The sequence below is a fragment of the Oncorhynchus nerka genome, linkage group LG18, assembly GCF_034236695.1.
Source record: "Oncorhynchus nerka isolate Pitt River linkage group LG18, Oner_Uvic_2.0, whole genome shotgun sequence".
Classification (NCBI taxonomy): domain Eukaryota; kingdom Metazoa; phylum Chordata; class Actinopteri; order Salmoniformes; family Salmonidae; genus Oncorhynchus; species Oncorhynchus nerka.
In genome coordinates this window covers 61,831,108-61,858,534 of record NC_088413.1, presented here as the reverse complement: position 1 = coordinate 61,858,534, position 27,427 = coordinate 61,831,108, and the positions used below count along the sequence as shown (strand labels likewise).

At 45.2% G+C, this 27,427-nt stretch overlaps 1 protein-coding gene and 1 long non-coding RNA gene across 4 annotated transcripts; one reads left to right on the top strand and one right to left on the bottom strand.

Annotated features, from left to right (window-relative positions):
* Window positions 1-317: 317 nt before the first annotated feature.
* LOC115146291 (interferon alpha-inducible protein 27-like protein 2A) lies at window positions 318-17,407 on the bottom strand. 2 transcript variants are annotated; one of them, XM_029688286.2, is made up of 6 exons: window positions 17,235-17,407; window positions 4,384-4,414; window positions 4,201-4,228; window positions 4,053-4,082; window positions 1,128-1,292; window positions 318-996 (listed from the first exon to the last, which is right to left on the bottom strand). In XM_029688286.2, exons 3-6 carry the CDS (start codon window positions 4,208-4,210, stop codon window positions 896-898), a joined length of 306 nt encoding a protein of 101 aa, XP_029544146.1. In that variant the 5' UTR covers window positions 4,211-4,228; window positions 4,384-4,414; window positions 17,235-17,407; the 3' UTR covers window positions 318-895. The 2 variants fall into 2 exon arrangements, with proteins under 2 accessions (XP_029544146.1, XP_064860327.1); XM_065004255.1 differs by lacking the exon at window positions 17,235-17,407 and adding an exon at window positions 16,694-16,781.
* Window positions 16,800-26,379, top strand: LOC135561906 (uncharacterized). 2 transcript variants are annotated; one of them, XR_010459777.1, is made up of 6 exons: window positions 16,803-16,887; window positions 23,180-23,236; window positions 24,800-24,908; window positions 25,007-25,096; window positions 25,677-25,808; window positions 25,917-26,379. It is a non-coding gene; the product is annotated as an uncharacterized LOC135561906 (long non-coding RNA). The 2 variants fall into 2 exon arrangements; XR_010459778.1 differs by lacking the exon at window positions 23,180-23,236 and having other exon boundaries at window positions 16,800-16,887.
* Window positions 26,380-27,427: the final 1,048 nt, after the last annotated feature.

Sequence of the window (27,427 nt, the reverse complement as noted above, 5' to 3'; positions counted from 1 at the left end):
ATTCTGGTCCTTAGAAAGACCCCAACATTTTAAAGGGAATTTATCAGTTTGTGACCAGAATAAGACATCACAAAAATAAATCATATTGACATCTTTTCAACCAGATTTTGCACACTGGTTCCCGCTTACTTAAAAGGGTAGTCCACACAATGCACAAAATGCAGGCCTGTTTGCAGAAATAGTACATTCCACACTTTGGGTTGGTTTACCTAGCCACTGTCAAAGATCATGCATTTTCTATTAAAAAGACTGGAAGTGAATATGATATTTTACATGTAAATGCCCAAATCAGTGATCTCAAAGAAATGTCAAATCAGGACAATGAACTGATTTATTTATTTAACGAGGCAAGTCGGTTAAGAACAAATTCTTATAATGACAGCCTACCCCAGCCAACGCTGGGACAATTGTGCTCCCAATCATGGCCAAATGTAATACAGCCTGGATTCAAACCAGGGACTGTAGTGGTGCCTCTTGCACTGAGATGCAGTGCCTTAGACCACTGCACCACTTAGGAATGGGCCCCCATCCACATTAGTTGGCCTACCATTATTTTTTTAGCTTATAAATCTGCAATCACAAATGTAATTTCATACAGAAATTGAATTGACCAATAACTACAACCTCCTTGACAAATGTAAAATATATTTACTTCAGCAAAGCATTGCAATACTCACTGATCTTTCACATTCACTAATCAACACATCCTCTTTATCAGTCAGAAATCAATGGAAACATTCAGTAGCTTCAACACTATGCTATAGTCAACTTCTCTATCCTAAAGCTCAGCACATACAGTACGGGACAAAGACACATTTGAAGTATAATCAATTTTATTATCAATGTAATCATAGCGAGGATGAGACCCCAGCGTCAATACGGCTGAATATTGAGGTCACCCCCTGAACTTAGAGGACACCCACCCCACCGCTCCACCGGCTGCCGCGCCGACACTTCCCACAACAGCTGTGGCCACACCGGTGAGTCCTGCAGCTCCTAGAGGAACAACGAGATAAGTCCAATTTAAGTCCAAACCACTAGTTAAAATCATGACCACAAGACAGTCCTGATAAATTCAGTTTCCAACTATTTACATTACATTGAAAAATAAACTGTATTGTCTTTACCTGCTGACTGTAGAGCAGCAACAAGACTCCCTGTTGCTACCCCACCTCCATTGGCCACGGCTGCAGAAGACATCATGCCTGCTGCGGTTGATCCAGCTGCAACCCCAGCAGCACCGAATCCCATCGCTCCCAAAGCAACAGGGGCAATGAGCACTGCCGCCGTACCTGTCAGGTCCAAACAAACCTTTTAACTTGCAGACCAAAACACAGGAGTTCTGGGTCACACCTCCCATAAGGAGATATGGCACTACTGTCATGTGCAAGAGGGCAAAATTACAGTGCAGAATGCAGACGGGTCTTTCCACACGGTTGTTTAAATTTTAACAAACATTTGTTTTGACAATGGAGTATTTATATAGTCCACACAACCGCTGCGCTTTCATAGTTCACACTACTGTTAGTTAAACCATGGGAAGTTCTAGAACCTGCTAGAAGACTCAGACGGTCCTCTGAGGAGTAAGACTCGACTCTGCTGCACCAGACAGATCAGGTCTCCACCAGACCAGAGAAAGGGGCATAAATCTAGCCTGCCAGAGTAAGTTTCTCCCTCTCTCTATCTAGAGAAAAGTTCATATGTTTGTTGATTTGTATATGCTGCTATGTGAATATCCTTTGTTCCTGAGAGAGAGATGAGATATATATAAACTCAGCAAAAAAAGAAACGTCCTCTTGGTCACCTGCGTTTATTTTCAGCAAACTTAACATGTGTAAATATTTGTATGAACATGAGTCAACAACTGAGACAAACTGAGTAAGTTTCACAGAAGTGACTAACAGAAACGGAATGTGTCCCTGAACAAAAGGTGGGTCAAAATCAAAAGTTAGTCAGTATCTGGTGTGGCCACCAGCTGCATTAAGTGCTGCAGGGCATCTCCTCCTCATGGACTGCACCATACTTGCCAGTTCTTGCTGTGAGAGGTTACCCCACTCTTCCACCAAAGTACCTGCAAGTTCCCAGACATATCTGAAGGAGAATGGCCCTAGCCCTCACCCTCCGATCCAACAGGTCCCAGACGTCCTCAATGGGATTGAGATTTGGGCTCTTCGATGGCCATGGCAGAAATCTGACATTCCTGTCTTGCAGGAGATCAGCCATACTGCTCATTCTGTGCATGGTGGCATTGTCATGCTGGAGGGTCATGTCAGGATGAGCCTGCAGGAAGAGTACCACATGAGGGAGGAGGATGTCTTCCCTGTAACACACAGCGTTGAGATTGCCTGCAATGACAACAAGCTCAGTCCGATGATGCTGTGACACACCGCCCCAGACCATGACGGACTCTCCACCTCCAAATCGATCTCACTCAGTGTAACAGGCTGACTACACCACTCGCGTCACGTCACATGCGTTGCAAAATAAATTTAGAAATCTATATTATTCAATTATTGCACTGCGCGCGCGCCAACAAGCGTCTACATTGCCAAGGGCTAAAATAGAAGTCAGTTCTATTTCTGACGCAGATCACACAGCAAGTCCTGCCTCTCTCATCTCCTCATTGGTTATAACCACGTGGGTGACTGAAATACAAACAAGGTTGGTGGCGGTAATGCACCTAATTTATGAATGCACCTAATTTATTGCCAATCGCAATATAAAGTCAAGAGAAGAAAAAGCCTAGGAGAGATGACTAGAAACGATTCCGTTGACCGTTTGTGTGGATTAATTGTCAGAGTAGAGGACCTTGTGCATTTCAAGTAAAATAACTCAATGTTTATATCCCAGGACAAATTAGCTAGCAAGTGCCAGCTAGCTAAATTGCCATAAAGGTTTCATGTTTTTCAACATGTCCCCAAATTACTGTAATTGGTTCAGTTTGTTTTGATATTCTAACCTGCGTGTCATGATCATGTTGTGTGGGGGGACAAAATAAATGTATGGCACGCACGCAGCCGGTTTGGGTTCCATGTAAACGCTCATTCCTTCGACCATAAACGTGAATCCAACCATCCCCCCGGTGAGACAAAACCGTGATGTCAGTGAAGAGCAATTTTTGCCAGTCCTGTCTGGTCCAGCGACGTTGTTGCCGGTGAGGACCTGCCTTACAACAGGCCTACAAGCCCTCAGTCCTGCCTCTCTTAGCCTATTGCGGACAGTTTGAGCACTGATGGAATGATTGTGCGTTCCTGGTGTAACTCAGGTAGTTGTTGTTGCCATCCTGTACCGATCCTGTGCAGTTGCACGTGGTCTGCCACTGCGAGGATGATCAGATGTCCGTCCTGTCTCCCTGTAGAGCCGTCTTAGGCGTCTCACAGTACAGACATTGCAATTTATTGCCCTGGCCACATCTGCAGTCCTTTTGCCTCCTTGCAGTATGCACAAGGCACATTCACAGAGATAAGCAGGGACCCTGGGCATCTTTCTTTTGGTGTAGAAAGACCTCTTTAGTGTCCTAAGTTTTCATAACTGTGACCTTAACAGCTTACAGACGGTAGGCAATTAAGTGTCTTAACGACCGTTCCACAGGTGCATGTTCATTAATTGTTTATGGTTCTTTGAACAAGCATGTGTTGTAACCCTTTACAATGAAGATCTGTGAAGTTATTTGGATTTTTACAAATTATCTATGAAAGACAGGGTCCTGAAAAAGGGACGTTTATTTTTTTGCTGAGTTTATATCTACGTACAAATATATATTAATACTGTCATATCTATACAGGTTTCTTTCATTTTAGAACAAGTCTATTCCTGAATAACTGAAGAGTGTGTGTGTGTGTTAATACTCTGGATATGAACATATCTGCCTGGTTCTTGCCGGACCGCCTGTAGTGGGGTCTGCATTATGTGGTGGTGTCAGACCAAAGTAGCATTAAGTCACTAATGGGTGAGGGCATGTACAGCCAATCGCAGATGGCTCCAGCTAGCCGTTTTTACAGACGTATCTGCAACTGTTCATTCTTAGAAGAATTGATTGAAGGATACTTTACCTGTTCCAACTGCCATGGCAATCACAGATACTAAATAGAGGAACAAACATACATGGGTCATCATCATTATGGTTAACTAATGCAATATTTTTCTTAGACAAAGCAGTTTCATTGCCAACACTTAAATCAAACAATGAAATATACTCACCAGACACCATTTTCTTGGATTCAAATAACTAAAAGTGTGATAAAGATTCAGTTAATGTTGTTGTTAGTGACAAAAGATCTGCCAGCATTCACACTTAGGCTATATCAGAAGGACACTGCTGGTACAACGCTAAAACATGGCATACAGCATTATAACAGAATAAATCAAATATGGACATTTTACCTTCCCGTTTTAGGCGTTGTTCAGTGGTAGGCTATAATAAATGACAAAAAAGCAGACAAATCAAAATAAGACCACTTCTTGTAAGATCACATTCAGTTTCAAAATGTTTATTGTGATCAAGTCCAGAGTAGTCTATAACGCAGTGCTTGCCTACAGTGAGTCAGAGCTGTAACTAATCTACTGGACAAATACATTTTTTGGAAAGCTTCGGAGTTTAACAGCATTGGCATCCAATATGTTGCATTCCGCCCCAAACTGGACTACAATAATCAACCCATTATACTGATACAAAAAGGGAAAAAGATTACCAAAGATGTACTACAACTAAACCAAGATAAACCACAGCCTGTTATTTAAAATGGGAACAAATGAGTCAGTAGGCAGAACAAGAAAGGGGGTGGGCAGAGCCAAGCACGAGCTAGCGAGATCCTATCTGCTTATTTCCGTTAGGGAAAGACTGCTCTGAAACGCACATGTGCAATAACTCAATACGCCTTTGCACTCCTAAACAACTCAATTTAACAACTTTTACAAAAGGGTAAACGCTACAAAACTTTGTCCACTCTGTTCATAACATATTCTAGTTTTGAGAACAGAAAAATTGTATTGAGATCAAATATTTCATTGATGAGAACTTGTGCAGAATGTCAGCCAAAATCCATCTCGTTCCACCTTCTCTCATATTTGGTAGTGGGTGGAAACACCAAGCAGATAATCCACATTTATACCTCCGGTGAAATATCTGTCATTGTTCTGTGGGATTACTCCACCTCTATGATATCATAGCGGTCCACAAACCAACATTTAAAGTGCATGCTGCCACCTACTGTTTTGGAATGTACGATCAATGATCATATGCCCAATTCTGAACTACAAAAAAAAAAAAAAACTAAACCAAATAAATCCTCAACTTCTACCACACCATCCCCCCAAAACTCTTCCCAAACCCATTAAACTTGATCTATATCATGCTGAAACACTCCACCCTTGTTACTGTTGAAATTGTGGTTGATATGCTGAACATCTGTTACCCCAATATCTCTTTTGACATCTCAACAACCTTCAACCTGGCATTTCTGACTTGCACAACCAGAGTCGTATTTATAGTCTTACCAATAAAATCCATTTTTAATTAAAAAAAAATCATTATCAAAGTGGCCTTTGACACCACACATTCATGAGCATAAGATTTCTGAACAGGCCTCAAAACCCTGCCAGGACCATCAGAAGCACCAGCCCCGAAAGTAGGTCCACTTACTACAGGTGCATCCATGTCAGATCCATCAGTCTGAAAGTAGGTCCACTTACTACAGGTACATCCATGTCAGATCCATCAGTCTGAAAGTAGGTCCACTTACTACAGGTACATCCATGTCAGATCCATCAGTCTGAAAGTAGGTCCACTTACTACAGGTACATCCATGTCAGATCCATCAGTCTGAAAGTAGGTCCACTTACTACAGGTGCATCCATGTCAGATCCATCAGTCTGAAAGTAGGTCCACTTACTACAGGTACGTCCATGTCAGATCCATCAGTCTGAAAGTAGGTCCACTTACTACAGGTACATCCATGTCAGATCCATCAGTCTGAAAGTAGGTCCACTTACTACAGGTACATCCATGTCAGATCCATCAGTCTGAAAGTAGGTCCACTTACTACAGGTGCATCCATTTAAGCGCCAATGGGCCACACTGTAGTTCTAACAATCTGTTCTACGGCCTCTGCAAATGATACATCTTGACTGATCCTTTCTCTGAGCCTCTCTGTACCTGACATCCACCAAATGTTACAGTGTTCTCTCCCACAATTACTGCACTTAACCTTCACATTGCTTCCACATTCACCGTAATCATCTGCCAAGTGTGGAGGGGCACATCTTTTCATTCCTTTCCTTTACATTGAACAGCTACATGTCCCATTCTTTGGCATTTAAAACACAGCAGTGCATGAGACAAATTCTCTCATTTTGAAATTAAGGAACCCTATCTGTACTTTTCCCAACAATACTTTCTCAAACCTCAGCATCATCACTGATAACCTTTTACCCTCTTTCCTACTGATCAACCTTCTGGCTCAATCACTCTGCCTTCCTTCACATTATCTTTAACATCATCTGTGAACATAGATATCGGGACCCCAGTGATGACTCCCCTCAATCTAGCATAAGCACCAGGGACATGGCTTTTAATCTTCTTCCCATGAACCTTTTCCATTTTCAGAATCTACCCTTGCGGAGCCTGGCTACCACACAATATTAATATCTACCATTTCCAATGAACAAAGATAACTCCCCTTCACCTACCTCTTTCTCTATGGCATTATTTAGTCAGATAGGGTGTAAGTGAGGCCCATTACTCTACCTCAAAAAACAACTGAAAATAAAGTCACCTTGGTGGACTCCCAAATGCTGCTGCTAGGATGGCCCAATTCAGATTTTTTTGTTCACTTGGTCTTTTGACCAATCAGATCAGCTCTGAAAAATATCTGATACAAAAAAGACCTGATGTAATTGATCAAAATACCAATTAGTAGAAAAAAATAATTGGGTTGCCTGTGTAAACACAGCCGTCTTGGCTTATTTGGTGTTTGGCAACCAACTTCGCAGGTTCAAATGTTCTCCTTGATTAGTTAAAATCATGTGCACCTGAGTCAGACTGCTAGAGTGAAACGCCACCAAATGACAATAAGCAGTTAGTGTGTGCAATTGGTAATCAGTGTAGGTGTGGTGATACTGATGGTTTGTTGGGATTTATGTTTTTTTTTACATAGCAGGTTAGAAGTAACATAGCAGGTTAGGAGAACTAAATCACATTGTATTTGTCACACGCGCTGAATACTGTGTAGACCTTACTGTGAAACTCTTACTTACACCTGTTAGTCGAGGTAATATGTACATGTAGGTAGAGGTGACGCGACTATGCATGGATAATAAACAGAGTATCAGCAGTGTAAAAATGTGGGTGAGGGGGACAATGTAAATAGTCCGGGTAGCCATTTCATTAGCTGTTCAGGAGACGTGGCGCTCCAGTACCGCTTGCCGTGCGGTAGCAGAGAGAACAGTCTATGACTATGGTGGCTGGAGTCTTTGACCATTTTTTGGGCCTTCCTCCAACACCGCCTGGTATACAGGTCCTGGATGGCAAGAAGTCTACTAATACAACAGGTTAGGATAATTAATGTGGCAGGTTAAAAGAATGAGGTTTGGGTTAGGAAAAGGGTTACTGTTAGGCTTAGCTAAGATGCTACATTACACTTTAGTCATTTAGCAGATGCCCTTATCTGTGCATACAGTTTCATACTTTATTCATACTGGTCCCGTGGGAATCAAATCCACAACTCTTGCATTACTTCATGCTCTCGCGGGATTATTTCGCTAAACAGTTTCCCATGCATTGTCAAGGTTTCTAAACTAACCCGGATGTAATAGAATTCCGGCCACTGGTTGGTTTTGTGGCGCTACTCTGATTTCCCCATTAAAAAAAACGCTATAAACAGGTAGCGGTGCATATTATTCTGGCCACATGTTGCTTGCGGTCCAAACACTTAAAAGACACCCATCTTATGCCCTTGGGATAATGGTTAGCAGATGTTAATGCGAGTGTAGCGAAATGCTTGTGCTTCTAGTTCTGACCATGCAGTAATATCTAACAAGGAATCTAACCTAAAGTTTTCACAACTAAAAACTACAATTATGAATGAGCGATGGACGAACGGCATAGGCAAGATGCAGTAGATGGTAGAGTACAGTATATACATATGAAATGAGTAATGTAGGGTATGTAAACATTATATAAAGTGGCATTGTTTAACTTCTCTTGGATAGGGGGCAGCATTTTGAATTTTGGATGAAAAGCATGCCCAAATTCAACTGCCTGCTACTCATCCCCAGAAGATAAGATATGCATATTATTAGTAGATTTGGATAGAAAACACTGAGGTTTCTAAAACTGTTTGAATCATATCTGCTAGTATAACAGAACTTATGTAGCAGGCGAAACCCCGAGGACAAACCATTCAGATTTATTTTTTGAGGTCACTCTTTTCAATGGGTTTTCATTGGGAATATCTATGTGGATCTAGATTGCTAAGGGACTTGCTTGCAGTTCCTACCGCTTCCACCGGATGTCACCAGTCTTTAGAAATTGGTTGAGGTTTTTCCTTTGTGTAATGAAGAAGTAGCCCTGTTCAAAACAAGGGTCACTTCATGTGTACTGTTTGATTGAGGCGCATGACCAGAAAGCTAGCGTCAGTTTGTTTTCTTCCTGTATTGAACACAGATCATCCAGTCTTCAATTTTATCGATTATTTAAATACCTAAAGTTGTATTACAAAAGTAGTTTGAAATGTTTTGGCAAAGTTTACAGGTAACTTTTGAGATATTTTGTAGTCGCGTTGTGCAAGTTGGAACCAGTGTTTTTCTGGATCAAACGCACCAAATAAATGGACATTATGGATATATATGGACGGAATTAATCGAACAAAAGGACCATTTGTGATGTTTATGGGACATAATGGAGTGTCAACAGAAGAAGCTCGTCAAAGGTAAGACATGATTTATATTTTTATTTCTGCTTTGTGTGTCGCGCCTGCAGGGTTGAAATATGTTCTCTTGTTTACGGAGGTGCTATCCTCAGATAATAGCATCGTTTTTTTCATTATTAACGTGGCTAGAGATGAGTCAGTATGTTGGCAGCAGCCACTCAATGTTAGTGACGGCTGTTTAACAGTCTGATGGCCTTGAGATAGAAGCTGGTATTTAGTCTCTCGGTCCCCACTTTGATGCACCTGTACTGACCTCGCCTTCTGGATTATAGCGGGGTGAACAGGTAGTGGCTCAGGTGGTTGTTGTCCTTGATGATCTTTTTGGCCTTCCTGTGACATCAGGTGGTGTAGGTGTCCTGGAGGGCAGGTAGTTTGCCCCCGGTGATGCATTGTGCAGACCTCACTACCCTCTGGAGAGCCTTACGGTTGTGGGCAGAGCAGTTGCCGTACCAGGCGGTGGATACAGCCTGACAGGATGCTCTCGATTGTGCAGTTTGTGAGTGTTTTTGGTGACAAGCCGAATTTCTTCAGCCTCCTGAGGTTGAAGAGGCGCTGCTGCTGCGTCTTCTTCACCACGCTGTCTGCGTGGGTGGACCATTTCAGTTTGTCCGTGATGTGTACGCCGAGGAACTTAAAACTTTCCACCTTCTCCACTACTGTCCCGTCGATGTGGATAGGGGGCTGCACCCTCTGCTGTTTCCTGAAGTCCACAATCATCTCCTTTTGTTTTAGTGACGTTGAGTGTGAGGTTATTTTCCTGACACAACACTCCGAGGGCCCTCACCTCCTCCCTGTAGGCCGTCTCGTCGTTGTTGGTAATCAAGCCTACCACTGAAGTGTCGTCTGCCAACTTGATTGAGTTGGAGGCGTGCATGGCCATGGGTGAACAGGGAGTACAGGAGAGGGCTGAGAACGCATCCTTGTGGGGCCCCAGTGTTGAGGATCAGCGGAGTGGAGATGTTGCTACCTACCCTCACCACCTGGGGGGCAGCCTGTCAGGAAGTCCAGTACCCAGTTGCACAGGGCGGGCTCGAGACCCAGGGTCTAAAGCTTAATGACAAGTTTGGAGGGTACTATGGTTTTAAATGCTGAGCTGTAGTCAATGAACAGCATTCTTACATAGGTATTCCTCTTGTCCAGATGGGTTAGGGCAGTGTGCAGTGTGATTGCGTCGTCTGTGGACCTATTGGGGCGGTAAGCAAATTGGGGTGGGTCTAGGGTGTCAGGTAGGGTGGAGGTGATTTGGTCCTTGACTTGTCTCTCAAAGCACTACATGATGATGGAAGTGAGTACTACGGGGCGATAGTCATTTAGCCACATGTAAATTAAATTAATTGGTGGTGGTGAGTTAAGAATCAGAAATACTATGAAAACATCCCCACTTTAAGCACACATTTGCAAGCAGGAAAGTAACCTGTGTGTGCTGAGGCATGTGGGATCACTCAACATTGACAGGACCAACAAAAATATAGTTAGGGTTTGGCCGTCATTTAAATAAGAATTTGTTCTTAACTGACATGCCTAGTTAAAAGGTTCAATAAAAAACAGAAAGATGACGTGCCTAACTTGCACCGTTATGCAATTATTAGGAGACTAGATACGCTGCTGCTGCTACATTGACCCCCCCCATTTGTTTTTTACAATGCTGCTACTCGCTGTTTATTATCTATGCATAGTCAATTCACCCCTAGCTACATGTACAAATTATCTCAACTAACCTGTACGCCCCACACACAGACTCTGTACCGGTAACCCCTGTATATAGCCTCATTATTGTTATGTTATTGTGTTACTGTGGTAAATATTTTCTTAAACTCTTCTTGAACTGCAGTGTTGCTTAAGGGCTTGTAAGTAAGCATTTCACGTTAAGGTCTACACTTGTTGTATTTGGCGCAAGTTTGATTTGAAATAGCTAATTCACTCTATCGCCTGCTATATGGAGGGGAGCCGCAGCAGTTAACTGATGTAAACAATGCAATTGTATACAATAACATTGCATATACTGTAGTATACACTTTTTTGTTTTTCCTTTTGCTGTTTCTGGATAACAGACTTTGAGATCACTGACACTCCACCTGATGTGGTGGAAGTTGTTTAACCAGATCACCTTCGAAGACCACCTTCTGGCACAGACTGAGAAGGATGTGGAGGTTTTTGACCAGGTAAAAATGATTGTCCGCTGTTCATTTATTTTCTGGTCTTCCAAGAGATATTACAAATACATTGCTTATATATAAAATAATTGCATTTATTTCTATTATCAATCAAGTTGAGACTGAACATGGACTATGGAGAGCCACCTGAGAAGAATCAAGGGGACCAAGTGCTTCGACATCTAGGTGAATGAATTGGGACTAGAAGAAGGACGAAAGGAAGGCGAGACCTGGGAAAGCTTGGTGCTCTTTCGCTTCTAGCTGGGGTCAACATCCGTTAAGGTGAATATAAGCATACTTCCAAAGTTGGTGCGAAATGGCTTAAGGACAACAAAGTCAAGGTATTGGAGTGGCCATCAAAGCCCTGACCTCAATCCCATAGAAAATGGGTGGGCAGAACTGAAAAATCGTGTGAAAGCAAGGAGACCTACAAACCTGACTCAGTTACACCAGCTCTGTCAGGAGGAATGGGCCAAAATTCACCCAACTTATTGTGGGAAGCTTGTGGAAGGCCGAAACATTTGACCCAAGTTAAACAATTTAAAGGCAATGCTTTCAAATACTAATTGAGTGTATGTAAACTTCTGACCCACTGGGTCATTATTGCATGTCTAATCTAACGTTTTAATTAAAAATAATTCAATAACTGTATTTTTACATACCTGATAATAATTTAACCTGTGTTTGCTTGCTTACGTCTGTCTCCTACTCTGTTCCCTTTGCTCTGTTCCTGTTCTCCAGGACCTAGGGGTTCTACCTAACACCCAGACATGGATCTACCCAATTTATTTATTTTACCTTTATTTAACTGGGCAACTCAGTTAAGAACAAATTCTTATTTTCAATGAAGGCCTAGGAACAGTGGGTTAACTGCCTTGTTCAGGGGCAGAACGACAGATTGTTACCATGTCAGCTCGGGGATTTGATCTAGTAACCTAACGCTCTAACCAGTAGGATACCTGCCATCCCACTAATGTCATCCATTACCAACCACCCTCCAACTTTTCATTACATCAGCTACTGTTATTGTCAAGTTGTCATTATCTGCTAAGAAAGAGCAAGACAACTATCATACTGGGCACATAGTGTTTTTAGCTAATCTGTGTAGCTCACATTAACACTGCAAACACTCAGAACAAAGAGGGCATCAGCACATGGACAGTTTCCCTCTTCGAGTCCACTACCTGTTGAAAAACCAGTGACAGGCAGAACCTCCCATCCACACAATACCCTTCTTCATTCCGCACACCAGAATTCTGTATTTCAATCTGATTGCCATGAGAGTGTACAACAAATATGAAAGTAAATTGACACACATGTACCAAAGGAATATCAATGGTTATGCATTTAAGTCTAAAATATTGCTAGATTGGTTTTCACAGCTGTTTCATAAGGTGTTCGTTAATGTAAATTGTAACGTATCCTTTGATGGTATTTGTTAGTTCAAGAGGGTAGAGCTGCTGCTTTCAAGGAGCGGGACTCTAATCTGAAATCTTATAAAATATCCCGCTATGCCCTCCGACGAACCATCAAACAGGCAAAGCGCCAATACAGGACTAAGAACAAATTGTACTACACCGGCTCTGACGCTCGTCGGAAGTGGCAGGGCTTGCAAACTATTAGAATACAAAGGGAAGCACAGCTGAGAGCTGGCTAGTGACACGAGCCTACAAGACGAGCTAAACTACTCCTATGCTCGCTTCGAGGAAAGTACCACGGAAAAAGCACAAGTTTTCCCGGACAATTGTGTGATAACACCAGCATGTTTCAAGCAAACCACCATAGTGTTCTTGGGGACAGGGACTAAGGTAACCTGCCTAAATGACTACCGACCCATAGCACTCACGTCTGTAGCCATGAAATGCTTTGAAAGGCTGGTCATGGCTCACAACACCATTATCCCAGAAACCCTAGACCCACCCAAATATGCATACCACCCCAACAGATCCACAGATGATGCAATCTCTATTGCACTCCACACTGCCCTTTCCCACCTGGACAAAAGGAACACCTATGTTGGAATGCCATTCATTGACTACAGCTCAGCGTTCAAAACCATAGTGATGAGCTTCGTGGGCACTAAGCTAAGGACCATGTAACTAAACACCTCCCTCTGCAACTGGATCCTGGACTTCCTGACGGGCCACCCCAAGGTGATAAGGGTAGTAACAACACATCCGCTATGCTGATCCTCAATACAGGGGCCCCTCCTGTACTCCATGTTCACTCATGACGGCACGGACAGGAACAACTCCAACACCATCATTAAATTTGCCGATGACAACAGTGGTAGGCCTGATCACCAACAACGATGAGACAGCCTATAGGGAGGAGGTCAGGAGACCTTACCGTGTGGTGCAAGGACAACAACCTCTCCCTCAACTTGATCAAGACAAAGGAGATGATTGTGGACTACAGGAAAAGGAGGACCGAGCACACCCCATTCTCATCGACGGGGCTGTCGTGGAGCAGGTTGACAGCTTCAAGTACCTTGGCGTCCACATCACCAACAAACTAACATGGTCCACGCACACCAAGACAGTGGTGAAGAGGGAACAAAACCTATTCCCCTTCAGGAGACTGAAAAGATTTGGCATGGGTCCTCAGATCCTCAAAACGATCTACAGCTGTACCATCTAGAGCATCCTGACAGGTTGCATCATTGCCTGGTATGGCAACTGCTCGGCCTCTGAACGAAAGGCACTACAGAGAGTGGTGCGTATGGCCCAGTACATCACCGGGGCCAAGCTTCCTGCCATCCAGGACCTCCTATACTAGGCAGTGTCAGAGAAAGGCCCTAAAAATGGTCAAGGACTCCAGCCCAGTCATACACTGTTCTCTCTGATACCACATGGCAAGCGGTACAGGAGCGCCAAGTCTAGGTCCAAGAGGCTCCTAAATAGCTTCTACCCGCAAGCCATAAAACACCTAATCAAATGCCCCTCCCCCCAATCTGGAAAGCTGCTGCTACTCTTATCTATGCATAGTCACTTTAATAACTCTAGCTACATGTACATATTACCTCAATTGCCTCGACACCGGTGCCCCCACACATTGACTCTGTACTGGTAGCCCATGTATATAGCCCTGCTATTGTCATTTCCTGCTGCTCTTTAATTATTTGTTCTATTTTTGGGGGTATTTTCTTAACTACATTGTTGGTTAAGGGCTTGTAAGTAAGCATTTCATTGCAAGGTCTACACCTGTTGTATTCAGCGCATGTGACAAAGAACATTTGAATTGAAGAAACTAAAAACATTAATTGTACTTTTTGTGTTGAGCATTCAGAAACCGTTTTGCATTTATTTTGGCATTGTCTACATGTAAATACATTATGGAAAGATATTCCTAGTTTTATACTTGTTAATAGTTGATGACTTTTGTTTATGGGAGAATGTGCTGTTCAGTTTCCATAACTATAAAAAGGGTAAAGAAAAACTATTTTACCTCAAATCTAATTGTACTAATGGAAAAATGTCATTCATAAACGTAAATTCAGTAAACATTATAAAAACTCTGTTTTCTATAAGGAATTCACACAGTACATTAAGACCATTCTACTAATATGAAAGCTGTTAAAACAATGTGTGCCTCAAGGTCTTTGTATAATCTGTACCCCCTAGCATATGTTATCATTGTCTTGTATACTTCTTGTATGTAATACTATTTTTTCTGCAATAACTAAAATTATAGAATGGAAGGCGAGTTGGTGCCACGGTGCTCAATTGACCTTTTGCACAACGAAGCAAAGCCCACTTCAGCTCAGCTTCCTACCCGATACATAGCTTCCTGTCCCAATCGCGTTGTCAGCCTGATTGTAGCCATACTAACCTCGAAGTCACTCGTTTTATCATTAACTCGGTATATTAACATAATAATTTCTATAACCTTATTTTAATCACTCATTCAATTCTGTTTATCCATTCAGTTAGTGATTTTTGTAATTTGATTGTGTTCTGTCTTTTTGTCTCTTTAGCTAGCAAACGTTAGCTACCAGTACCTAGTTAACGTTAGTGCTAACGACGTTAACGTTAGTTGGTGCGGCATCTTTATTTAAAGTTAGGAAATTAAGATTTCATTATACCTTCTAGTGGGCTTCGACATCTGAAGGGAGCAGTACCTTTGCTATTCCAGTGGAATAACAACCATGTCCAAGAGATCCTCGTGTCACTGATGGGAAGCATCAACTGAATCTGGGTTGTGGCTTGACTTCTCACCAAACTACCAGTGTGAGACTCTTGTGAAGGCGTGGGCCAAGGAGTTACTACTGCAATGCATCTTTCCTTTTTTTGCTTTGACCGTCCACTTTGTCTAACACCCTGTAGTCCATTTATTGGTAATAAACACCTCTGTTATACTCCAAACAAAATGTTAGAGTTTTTTATTTACAGTGACAAGAGAACATAAACATTTAACTGAATTATTTTGAATGATTAATTAATTGCACAGACATATGTTGGTTTGTTTCTCTTTCATTCATTGAAAGATAAAGGAGCCCGTCCCTTGTTATTTAGTCTTTCCTGCCTAAGAACTTTTGCATGTACACAAGTAGTACCAGTCACCCTTCTCTCTAATTAGTGAGAACACCACTGGGTCTCCATGTATTCTCTCACCTGAATAGTCTATGTGAAGATGGTCTTCTTCACTGAACACAAATGTGCAGCCTTAAAAGTTGTTCTCCAGTCTGTAGCTATTCGGGGGCAATGAGGGGAATGGTGGGGTCTCCTTATGGTGAACTATGTGTCACCCTACACAAACTGTGTGGTTTCTCATTTTCCCTCATGTACCTGTCACAGCAAGCCCTTATGCTGACCTCTCCTGTCACTCTGTCCCTGTTCAAAACTGGAATAAAAATAATGAGCAATCATGTTAGCTAGCTACTGTAAAAGGCATGTCTTAAACTACATCACAGCTTTGAATAAACGTCCTTGTCTGGTCTGATAGGCAACTTGCCTTCATAGTTGGAAAGGTAACTGGAGACAAAGTTTGAGTCCTTTTTCCAACTTGAAGTTCGAGTCCTTTTTCCAACTTGAAGTTCAGTGCTTTGCTACTGGTCTTGGCCAGACGATGTACATCCCTCACTTATATTTGGCAGCTCTTGCACGCGCCTTGAGTAGAACACTGCCATGGTTGGCTAATTGCTAGCCACCTTACTAGTTAGGGCGTTAATAGCTAGCTAAGAGACAAAAGACACAGAACACAATCGAATTGCAAAAATCACTAACTGAACGGATAAACTGAATTTATATAAAAAAGCTATAGGAATATGATTAATATACTGAGAATGATAAAACGAGTGACTTCGAGGCTAGTATGACTAGTCAGGCTGACAGGACGCTATGTATTAGGTAGGAAGTCGACTTTGTACAAAATATCTATGGAACTAATAGGAGCTGGCAGGGTGGGAAATAACCTCAAATAATGCCTGTTTTTTCGTGATTACTTCAAAACTACGGCAAGCTGCTCGGGAATATGGTCATATTACGAAACTGGGCTCCACGTCGGGAGGCAATGAACTAGTTATCAGTTGATTGGTTGTTTATTTGCAGCTAGCTAAGCTAACATTAACTAAACATCGAACTTTTGTACATCGCTATATTCCGTACACTTTACCTTATTTTAGTGCTTGAATACTTCCAGATCAACTGTAATATGAATACCATTATAAAGCACAATTTCTCCACTTTCCAGCAAAATCAATGACGAGACCTTCATGCTGCCCGCCTCGACATGATTGAAGATAGCAATGGAGCTCCGCAATGTCTTTTTTAAAATGTCGGGTGGAAGCGGAAAGCTACTGCGTGAAAGTGAGAGATGTGTCATTTGTTATTTTACCTTTAACTAGGCAAGTCAGTTAAGAACAAATTCTTATCTTCAATGACGGCCTAGGGACAGTGGGTTAACATGTGGGGAAACAGCCTTTTTTCACCCGATTTGTCCATTTTATAACCTCTAAAATGTTTTTTAAAACACTATAAAGAGTTAATGTCTCATTACATACATATTTAAAGGTTTATATCGAATTCCAATAGTGTTAAGGTGGCGCAAAATTACTTCACAAGTTAATTGCGGCTGTCACGGCTTTTCAGTCATGATGGTGCGAAAAATCAACTGATTGAATTAACTATTGACGAGTAATTATCTTCACACTCACCATTGATCATTTATTGTTTTTAATCTGCGAGAGAGGCGTTGCTCCTGGTGGAAAAAGGCACCTTATGGCCAAGGAGGTGCGTGTGAATGGACGTCGGGGGTTCTGTCTGAGGAGATCGCCAGGGCGTCGGAGCGCAGAGGCCGCTTGAGGAAGGACGTTAGAGTGATGGCGGCTGAAGCGGGCATGAGTGCTTCGTCGAGTGTATTTCACGCGGATTCTGGTGGGCGGACCGAAGTGGCGACGTCGACGCGGCGTGACGAGGAATCTGGGGCTCAGGATGTAAACAAACATGGCGGCGCCCAGTTCCCGGCTGCGTCCGTATCTGTTAAGACCCCGAAGTATTCCGGTAAGGCGGATTGGGAAGCTTTTCATGCTCAGTTTGAACTGTTAGCTCATTTTAGGGGGTGGTCGGATGAAGAAAGGGCACTGCAGTTGGCTTTATGCCTCACGGATGAAGCTCTGGCCTGTTTGATATTGATTAGCCCCGAGGACAGGCATGATTATGGTGCTCTAGTGGGAGCACTGAGGAGGCGCTATGGACAGTGTGTACAGCCCGGGCTACTGCGCTCCGAACTGAGTAATAGACGCAGGCAGCCTGGAGAGCCTCTACGGGTGCTAGCTAATGACATTGAGAGCCTCTCTCGGCGGGCATATGCTCACATGCCCCCTCCGTGCAGAGCGAGCTAGCACGGGACCAGTTCATACAGGCGCTCTCCCCTACGGAGCTGCGCATACAGACCCAGCTGGCTCATCCTGAGTCATTGCAGACAGCCTTGGAGATGGCTTTGGAGAGGGAGCTGGTGTGGGCTGGGGCTTCAGCTGGGGCTTTGGTGGGGGTGCAGGGAGACACACCCTCTGTGCGAGCTGGGGGGCAGAGCAGCCCGGAGCCGGAAAAGCCTGCTTGGGTGGCCGAAATGACAGAACTCATTCGGGCTGTGTCGCTACAGGCGGCACGAAACACAAGCCCTGGTCCCAGGGTCTGCTGGGGTTGTGGCCAGCCAGGCCATCTGCGCCGAGATTGCCCCATGTCCCCCAGAGCTCAGGGAAACGGCTCGGGGTCCGCATAGACCGGGGTAGTGCGGACCCCTGGCTTTCTATCCCAACCACCATCATCTTCAGGAGGAGCCCACCGGCACAGACGAGGAAGCAAGGCTCCACTTCCCCCAGAAGCAGACGAGGGCAAGCGGATGGAGCTTGTTGTTGTGGTGGGCCGGACCTGTGTTGGGGACTTTTGTCATGTCCCTGTCACTGTGGAGGGGGTGCCCTGCTCCGCCCTGGTGGACACTGGGTCCACAGTAACCCTGGTGAGGCCAGATATTGTGCCAGGTTGGACTCAGTGTGAGCCTACAACTGTGCAGCTCCGCACAGTCACAGGTGAGCTGGCACCCATGAAAGGGAAGGGAATAATGACTCTGACAGTAGGGGGCAGGACTGTGCGTCATCCTGTGTGGGTGGCGGCTGTGCAGGACCCTTGTATCCTGGGGTTGGACTTTCTTAGGAGCACAGGCTGCCAGTTAGACCTAAATAGGGGCACACTGAGCTTCCATGGAGGGACAGAAGTCACCATGGCCCCCCCTAATGTCACATTCACTCAACCCAACAAACAGTACTCCAACAGTTAAAGCAGCAGAGACTCATGGCTGCGCCCCCTCCCCCACAGCTGTGTGTGACTTTTCCCCAGTCCCCCTGTCACCTACGGCGGTGTGTTACATTCCCCCAGCTACCTCCATGACACAGCCCTCTGTGAGCCCGGGCCGCACCCCCCCAGCCCAGCTACCCCAGATGGGAGAGGAGAGGACACTGTCTGCAGTGAGGGAGATATGGGGGAGGAACTGTGTTGGTCTTGACCCCGAGCAGCAGGGACGGTTGTGGCAGTTGCTGTTTGAATTCAGAGACAGCTTTGCGTTGAGTGAGGAAGAGGTGGGTCAGACCCATCTGGTGCAGCATGAGATCGACACAGGTGATGCTCGACCCATCAAGATGCGTCCCCGCCGTATCCCGCTGGCACGCCAGGAGGCGGCAGACAAGGCTGTGTTGGAGATGCAGCGGGCAGACTTCATTGAGCCCTCAGACAGCCCCTGGTCGGCGCCAGTCATCATGGTTCCGAAGAAGGGGGGCAAGCTGAGGTTCTGTGCGGACTACAGGCGGCTGAATGAGGTAACCAGGAAGGACTCATACCCCATACCACGTATCGATGAGTCGCTGGACCTGGTTAGGGGGTCCTCCTGGTTCTCCTCACTAGACCTCCGCAGCGGCTACTGGCAGGTGCCCCTCTCCCCAGAGGCCAGAGCCAAAACTGCGTTCTCCACTAGGAGAGGAGGGGCACCTGCCAGTCCCAATGAGGGGATCAGCACCATGGAGGACAAGGTAGGGGCTGTCAGAGACTGGCCCACCCCCACCGACCAGCGTCAGCTGAAGAGCTTCCTGGGCCTGGCCTCGTACTACAGGAGGTTTGTACGGGGCTTCTCAAGCGTTGCTGCTCCACTGAACCGCCTGCTGCCGAAGGACAAGGCTTTCACTTGGACAGTGGAGTGTGAGGAGGCGTTCAACACCCTCAAACGTGCACTGATCGAGGCCCCCGTGCTCGCCCCCCCTGACCTCACCTTGCCCTTTATCCTGGACACAGACGCGAGCAATGTGGGCATGGGTGGGGTGCTGGCCCAGGTAGGGCCAGAGGGGGAGAGAGTGGTGGCGTACTTCAGCAAAACATTTGACAAACATGAGCGCCGCTACTGTGTCACCCGGCGGGAGCTCTTGGCTGTTGTGGCTTCCGTCAAACACTTCAAGTACTACCTGGGTGGTCTGCCCTTTACTGTAAGGACTGACCACTCTGCTCTCCAGTGGCTCATGTCTTTCAGAGAGCCAGAGGGGCAGGTGGCATGCTGGTTGGAGGAGCTTCAGCCGTATGACTTCACGGTGGTGCACAGGGCAGGGGCACGCCACTCCAACGCCGACGCCATGTCCCGTCGGCCCTGTACTGCAGACGGCTGCCGCCACTGTGAACGGAGAGAGGGACGGGAGAGAGAGCTGCGGGCAGAGGAGGGTGTCTGTGCCACAGTGTGTCGGGCGAGCGGGCCTGTCTGCTGTGAGCTGCAGACTGTCGACGTGGCTGAATGGCGGCAGCAGCAGGGACGGGACACAGACCTACAGCCAGTGCTACAGTGGGTAGAGGCGCAGGTGAGGCCACCATGGGAAGAGGTGACAGCGCTCTCACTCGCGACCAAAGGGTTGTGGTCGAAGTTTGAGAGACTGCGGCTGGCTGATGGCGTGCTACAGCGGGCATGGAAGGAGTCAGCTACGGGAGAGGAGAGGTGGCAGGTGGTGGTCCCAAAAGCATTGCGGGAGGCTGTGCTCCAGAGTACTCATGGGGGGGTGGGGACTGGACACTTTGGGGTCACAAAAACACTGCGCCGTCTCCGTCAGGGCTTCTACTGGGGGCAGCACAAGAGGGATGTGGAGGACTTTTGTCGCCGCTGTGACAACTGCACAGCGAGAAAGGGCCCCCCAGGCCGCTCTCATGCTCAGCTCCAACAGTTCCCAGTGGGGCTCCCATGGAGAGGGTGGGAGTGGATGTAGTTGGGCCGTTCCCCACCACAGACAGTGGAAACCGCTGGGTGCTCACGGCCATGGACTATTTCACAAAATGGCCCGAGGCCTATGCTCTGCCTGACCAGGAGGCAGAGACCATCGTCGACGCCCTGACAGCGGGGATGTTCAGCAGGTTTGGAGCTGCAGAGTCCATCCACAGCGACCAAGGCAGAAACTTTGAGTCCCGTGTGTTCGCCACCATGTGTGAGAGGCTGGGTATGCACAAGACCCGCACTACTCCTCTCCATCCTCAAAGTGATGGCCTTGTGGAGCGCTTCAACAAAACGCTTGGACAGCAGCTGGCCATCGTCTCTTCCAAACACCAGCGTGACTGGGACAAGCACCTGCCTATGGTCCTCATGGCATGCCGCTCCGCTGTCCAAGACCACCTCCTGCACGCCTGCCCTCCTCATGCTGGGGAGAGAGATCCGCACCCCTGCGGAGATGGCGTTTGGTCGGCCCCTGGATAGCCCTCATGTTCCTCCGGGGCCGGAGTATGCCCGGAGACTCCAGGACCGCCTGAGACAGCCCACACCTTCGCCAGAGAGCAGCTGATGAATGCAGGTGTGAGGCAGAAAAGGAACTATGACGTGCACACCCGGGAAGGCACTTTGTGGCTGGGGAGCTGGTCTGGGTCTACAGCCCCTAAGGAAAAAGGCAGATGCCCAAGTTGGACAGTCACTGGGTGGGACCCTGCAGTGTCCTGGAGAGGGTAGGGGAGGTTGTGTACCGGTGCAGCTTCCTCCCAGGGGGAGAAAGGTGGCACTGCACTGGGACAGGTTAGCCCCATACAGAGGGGCCTCTTCTCCCCAAACCCCAGGAACCCCCACAATTCCCCTCTCTGGCAATGACATTCTCCAGGCACCCACCCTCAGGTGCCGCAGACAAGGCTCCAGACAGCCCACTCCCCTGTCTCCCCCTGTGTCACCGCGTGGTTCCCCAGAGCCACGGACTGTATTACCCGTTCCCGCTTCCTTGTCCCCCATATCCCTGCCTTCATCCCCTGGTTCCCAGAGGGGCACTCTGCGACCATCACGGCCACGCAGGCAAAGGAGACCTCCGGGTCGCTTCAGAGACTTTGTTTGTTCCCTCGGGGACGAGGGGCTTTGTAGTGGGGGGGCTGTGTAGCGACCCGCACAGACAGCTGTGTGTTATGTGCTAGGCTAGGAGGTGGTTGTGTTGTACTGACCAGTACCCGGTGTTCGCGGGGTCCGACATGTCAATCAACCTGCTATCTGCCAATCACGGGAATGCCTGGAATGTTCTGATGCCGGGCATCCTGGTGGTTGGCGGAGTGGCGTGGAGGGGGGTTGGGCAGGGGGGTGGAGCATTGGAAGTTAAGACCAGGTTCAGCCTTTGTTCTCTCCCTCTTACGTCTGGGCTTCACAAGAGAAGGTCACGATTGGCTTGTGGGTATCTGTCATCTATTTGGCGTGTGCTACGGCCCAAACAGTAGCCTGTGTAAAGTTGGTTTAATAAACCGTCAATTCGCAAACTCAAGCCTCTGTCTGGACAATTGTTCATTTATGATCTAGTCAGGTCATTACAGTATTTTTACAGACAAATGCCATATTCAATGGGTGTTAGCGCTCGTAAATTCATTATTCTGCGCTCTTGTACACTCAGAGGAGAGTGCTCTGAAATCGGAGCAGATAGCCAGAGTGAATTTACGAAAGTACCCGAATGTCCATTGAGAACGCACAACGACAATACAATTTAGCTAAGAGTGACGGGAATAATCAAGTCAATAAATGTTGGTTAGCCTATAGTTAATATACTGGCAAGTTTGATGTATAAGTAGCCAACTAACATACGGGTACATAATGTTACTGCTGTAATGGTATGCTATGTGGCTCGTAAGGACAGCATAGCTAAAAAAATTGTCAGGCTACATAACGTGTAAGGTCATTTATTTGAAAAGTCATTACATTGTTCAACATTTTATTAACCTTTAAATTTAGTACGACATCCGGGAACTTTTGGCATACTAACTATATCCATACTATGACCAATAAGCATACTATATTGCGGTTAGTATGAGTATTCAAACACAGCTATTGTCCTTATCCATACCATAGCTGCTGCTATGGATATGCCTTTTACTTGAGAGCTCTGTCTTTTCCAGGTCTCCCTTGACAAAATGAGGTTATTTTTTGACTTGGTAAAATAATCTAACGATTGTGTGCACTCTCGCTAGATAGAATTGTGTGGTTTGGTGGCAAATTTTTTAAGAAAATAGAAATATACAGTATATCATCAGCACATCTCAATCAGATGAGATACACAGCTAACCCAAATTGAATTTCATTCATTCATAAATGTGGACACTAATTATTGTTAATATTACAATTCTCTAGGCCCTTCATTCCAAAACCTGAAGCCCAGGAAAGACCAGGAAAAAGTGTTGGCTTAAGGTACATGTAAGATAACTCAATGTCATATTTAGAGTTACTGACATGAATAGCAGCATATACAAGCAATCTATCAAATGTATTTTATAAAGCCCCTTTTACATCAGCAGTTGCCACAAAGTTCTTATACTGATACCCAGCCTAAAACGCCAAAACGCAAGCAATGCAGACGTAGAAGCACAGTGGCTAGGAAAAACTCCCTAGAAAGGCAGGAACCTATAAAGAAACCTAGAGAGGAACCAGGCTCTGATGGGTGGCCAGACCTCCTCTGGTTGTGCTGGTGGAGATTATAAAAGAGTACAGCCATTTAGACCAGATCGTTCTTCAAGACATTTAACGTTCATAGATGACCAGCAGTGTCAAATAATAATCACAGTGGTTAAAGAGGGTGCAATAGTTCAGCACCTCAGGAGTAAATGCCAGTTGGCTCTTCATAGCTGAGCATTTAGAGGTTGAGACAGAAGGTCCCGTAGAGAGACAGGATCAACCGGCATGTCTGGGACAAGGTAGTTCCTTCGGTGAGTCCAGAGCAGGTAAAAGGGTTCCATAGCTGCAGACAGAAACAGCAGAGACTGGATCAGCAGCACGACCAGGTGGACTGGAGACAGGGAAAGCCAGAAGTCGTCAGGCCAGGTAGTCCTGAGGCATGGTCCTAGAGCTCATGCCTTGCATCCTTTATTTAACTTGAGTGTAGACTAAGCCTTAGAGGTTTGTAGCTTCACATGATTTAGCCTACTTGTCAATCCAGATCTGAATATTTAATATCCTTTTTATTATACACTGTTGATAGTACATTTTTTCTGAAGCTAATCACTGAATGTCCTACTTCAAGGATGTGGTCAGGTTGACACTTTAAGTCATAATAACACCGAGTGGCGCAGCAGTCTAAGGAACCGCATCTCGGTGCTTGAGGCGTCACTACAGACACCCTGGTTCAATTCTAGGCTGTATCACAACCGTCCGGGATTGGGAGTCCCATAGGGCGGCGCGCAATTCACCCAGCGTTGGCCGGTGTAGGCCGTCATTGTAAATAAGAATTTGTTCTTAACTGACTTGCTTAGTTTAAATAAAGGTACAAAAATGAATAAAATGAAGTCTGCTGCGTGGTTGCCAGGTACACACAAACTTAATACATTTTTTGTATTGTATTATGGATCCCCATTAGCTTACTCTTCCTCAGGTCCAGCTAAATTAAGGCAGTTATACAATTTGAAAAATATTACAATACATTCACAACACATTGTGTGCCCTCAGGCCTTTACTCTACTACCACATATCTACAACACAAAATCCATGTGTACGTGTGTGTACAGGGCATATGTTATTGTGTGTATGCCTGTGTTTCCCTTCACAGTCCCCGCTGTTCCTTAAGGTGTATTTTTATCTGTTTTTATTAATCTAATTTCACTGCTTGCATGAGTTACTTGATGTGGAATAGAGTTCCATGTAGTCAAGGCTTTATGTACTACTGTGTGCCTCCCATAGTCTGTTTTGTTTAGGTTAGTGTGAAGTCAAGGCTTTGTCATTAAATAAATATTGTGCCTATCTTTCAAATCTGCCAACCAGGCTCGGTGGGTGACCGGTAACAATGATTCAACCAAGCTGTTCCAGGCCTGGAGTGGCACGCTGGAACTTCCAGAGGCTTGTAGACCTGAAGCAGTGTGATGTGATCCTGGTAATTATCACACACACGTATACTCACTCACTCAATCACTCATTCTGTTTTGTTGTATAATTATATTAACTTAAGAAAATTCTTACTCTCTCTTTTAGATCTGACATCCCTATTACCTCAACCACAGTCCTCACAGCTGAAGTCGTCTGCCCCTGCACCTGCTACACCAGCCACGACAGGTGATACAGGTAATCATCACATGCATGTATACACCCATGCACACTCTCCCTCACTTGGGGCTCTATTCAATCACATCTGCTTTAGCCGACATCCACATAGCGGTTGTTTTGGCGGTGTCTGAGGTGGAACTGTGTTAGAGCTGTCAAATTCACAAGCGTCTCCTGGCATTATACCTAAAGAGGCAATTGCCTGCACGGAGTCGTAATAGAAATCTCATGCAGCCCTGTTTACAAGTTAGAACACTGGAATTTGAGATGTAATCTACACATCAATTAGGCTGATAGAAATCCTCATTATTTAGTTTAATGATTTTGAATTTGAGAGTCGTTATTTCTACTATATAACCTACACTTTCTAGTTCTGAACATGTAACGCGAGTAGGACGGTGTATTTACATGACAATGATCAAGAGCTGCTGCTTACCGATTTGACAGATCAATACACTTACACCTTAGACACCGCCAAAACATCAGCTATGCAGGTGTCGGCAATCACCGGTTAACTCTTGATCTGATTGAATCTAGGCCTTACACTCATTCAGTCTGTATGATTATTGTCAGTTAAGAAAATTGTGCCTCTCTCTTTTAGATCTGCCACCCCCAGCAGTTCAGCTGCAGTCACAGCAGTCCTCTGCTGTGGTATTTCATTTACCGGCTGCACCAGTTCCTACTACACTGGCCATGAAGGGAGATACTATTGAGGAGACCCAGATGGATACAGGTAATTTACAAGAATTATGTTGCATATGCTCACTCACACCAACAGATGTGCACACAAACATGTTGTTGAGCTGTATACTTACTCTCACTTTGTGCATCTCTCTTTCAGATCTGCCATGCACTCCACCAGTGCCTGACAGACTCATCTCTGAGAAAGCAGAGATGGGTGGCTGACAAGGAAAAATAAAACACAACACACACTCTCTCTCTGTCATACACACTCACACACATTATCCCCAGTGTAAATGAGTTGTATTTACTTGTTTATTTTATGTTTGCTCAATTTGATTTTAGGATTTGAGATATCTATTCCTACATATCCATTCTCAATATCTACATAATTACTCTAAATATCTATCAAATCAAAGTGTTATTGATATTGTAAAAGACTTGCTTAATTTGTATAGTTTGAGGAAATTCTGTGTGCTTTTAAAAAACATGCCTCCCTCTCACACACACATTAGACCCAATGTAAATACATTGTTTAAGTTATGTATGCTCCATTTTGTTTGAGGATTGTCAAATCAAAGTTTTTTTGTCACGTGTGCTGAATACAACATGTGTAGACCTTACAGTTAAATGCTTATTTACAGGCTCTAAACAACAGTGCAAAAAAGGTATTAGGTGAACAGGGTAGGTAAAGAAATAAAACAACAGTAAAAAAAACAGGCTATATACAGTAGCGAGGCTATAGAACTAGCGAGGCTACATTACAGACAACGATTAGTCAGGCTTATTGAGGTAGTATGTACATGTAGATATGGTTAAAGTGACTACGCATATATGATGAACAGAGAGGAGCAGTAGCGTAAAAGAGGGGTTGGTGGGTGGGACACAATGCAGATAGCCCGGTTAGCCAATGTGCGGGAGCACTGGTTGGTCGGCCCAATTGAGGTAGTATGTACATGAATTTACATCGATGGAACAGTAGTGGAGAGGGTAGTAAGTTTTAAATTCCTCGGCGTACACATCACAGACAAACTGAATTGGTCCACCCACACAGACAGCGTCGTGAAGAAGGCGCAGCAGCGCCTCTTCAACCTCAGGAGGCTGAAGAAATTTGGCTTGTCACCAAAAGCACTCACAAACTTCTACAGATGCACAATCGAGAGCATCCTGTCGGGCTGTATCACCGCCTGGTACGGCAACTGTTCCGCCCACAACCGTAAGGCTCTCCAGAGGGTAGTGAGGTCTGCACAACGCATCACCGGGGGCAAACTACCTGCCCTCCAGGACACCTACACCACCCGATGTCACAGGAAGGCCATAAAGATCATCAAGGACAACAACCACCCGAGCCACTGCCTGTTCACCCCGCTATCATCCAGAAGGCGAGGTCAGTACAGGTGCATCAAAGCTGGGACCGAGAGACTGAAAAACAGCTTCTATCTCAAGGCCATCAGACTGTTAAACAGCCACCACTAACATTGAGTGGCTGCTGCCAACACACTGACTCAACTCCAGCCACTTTAATAATGGGAATTGATGTAAAATATATCACTAGCCACTTTAAACAATGCTACTTAATATAATGTTTACATACCCTACATTATTTATCTCGTATGTATACGTATATACTGTACTCTATATCATCTACTGCATCTTTATGTAATACATGTA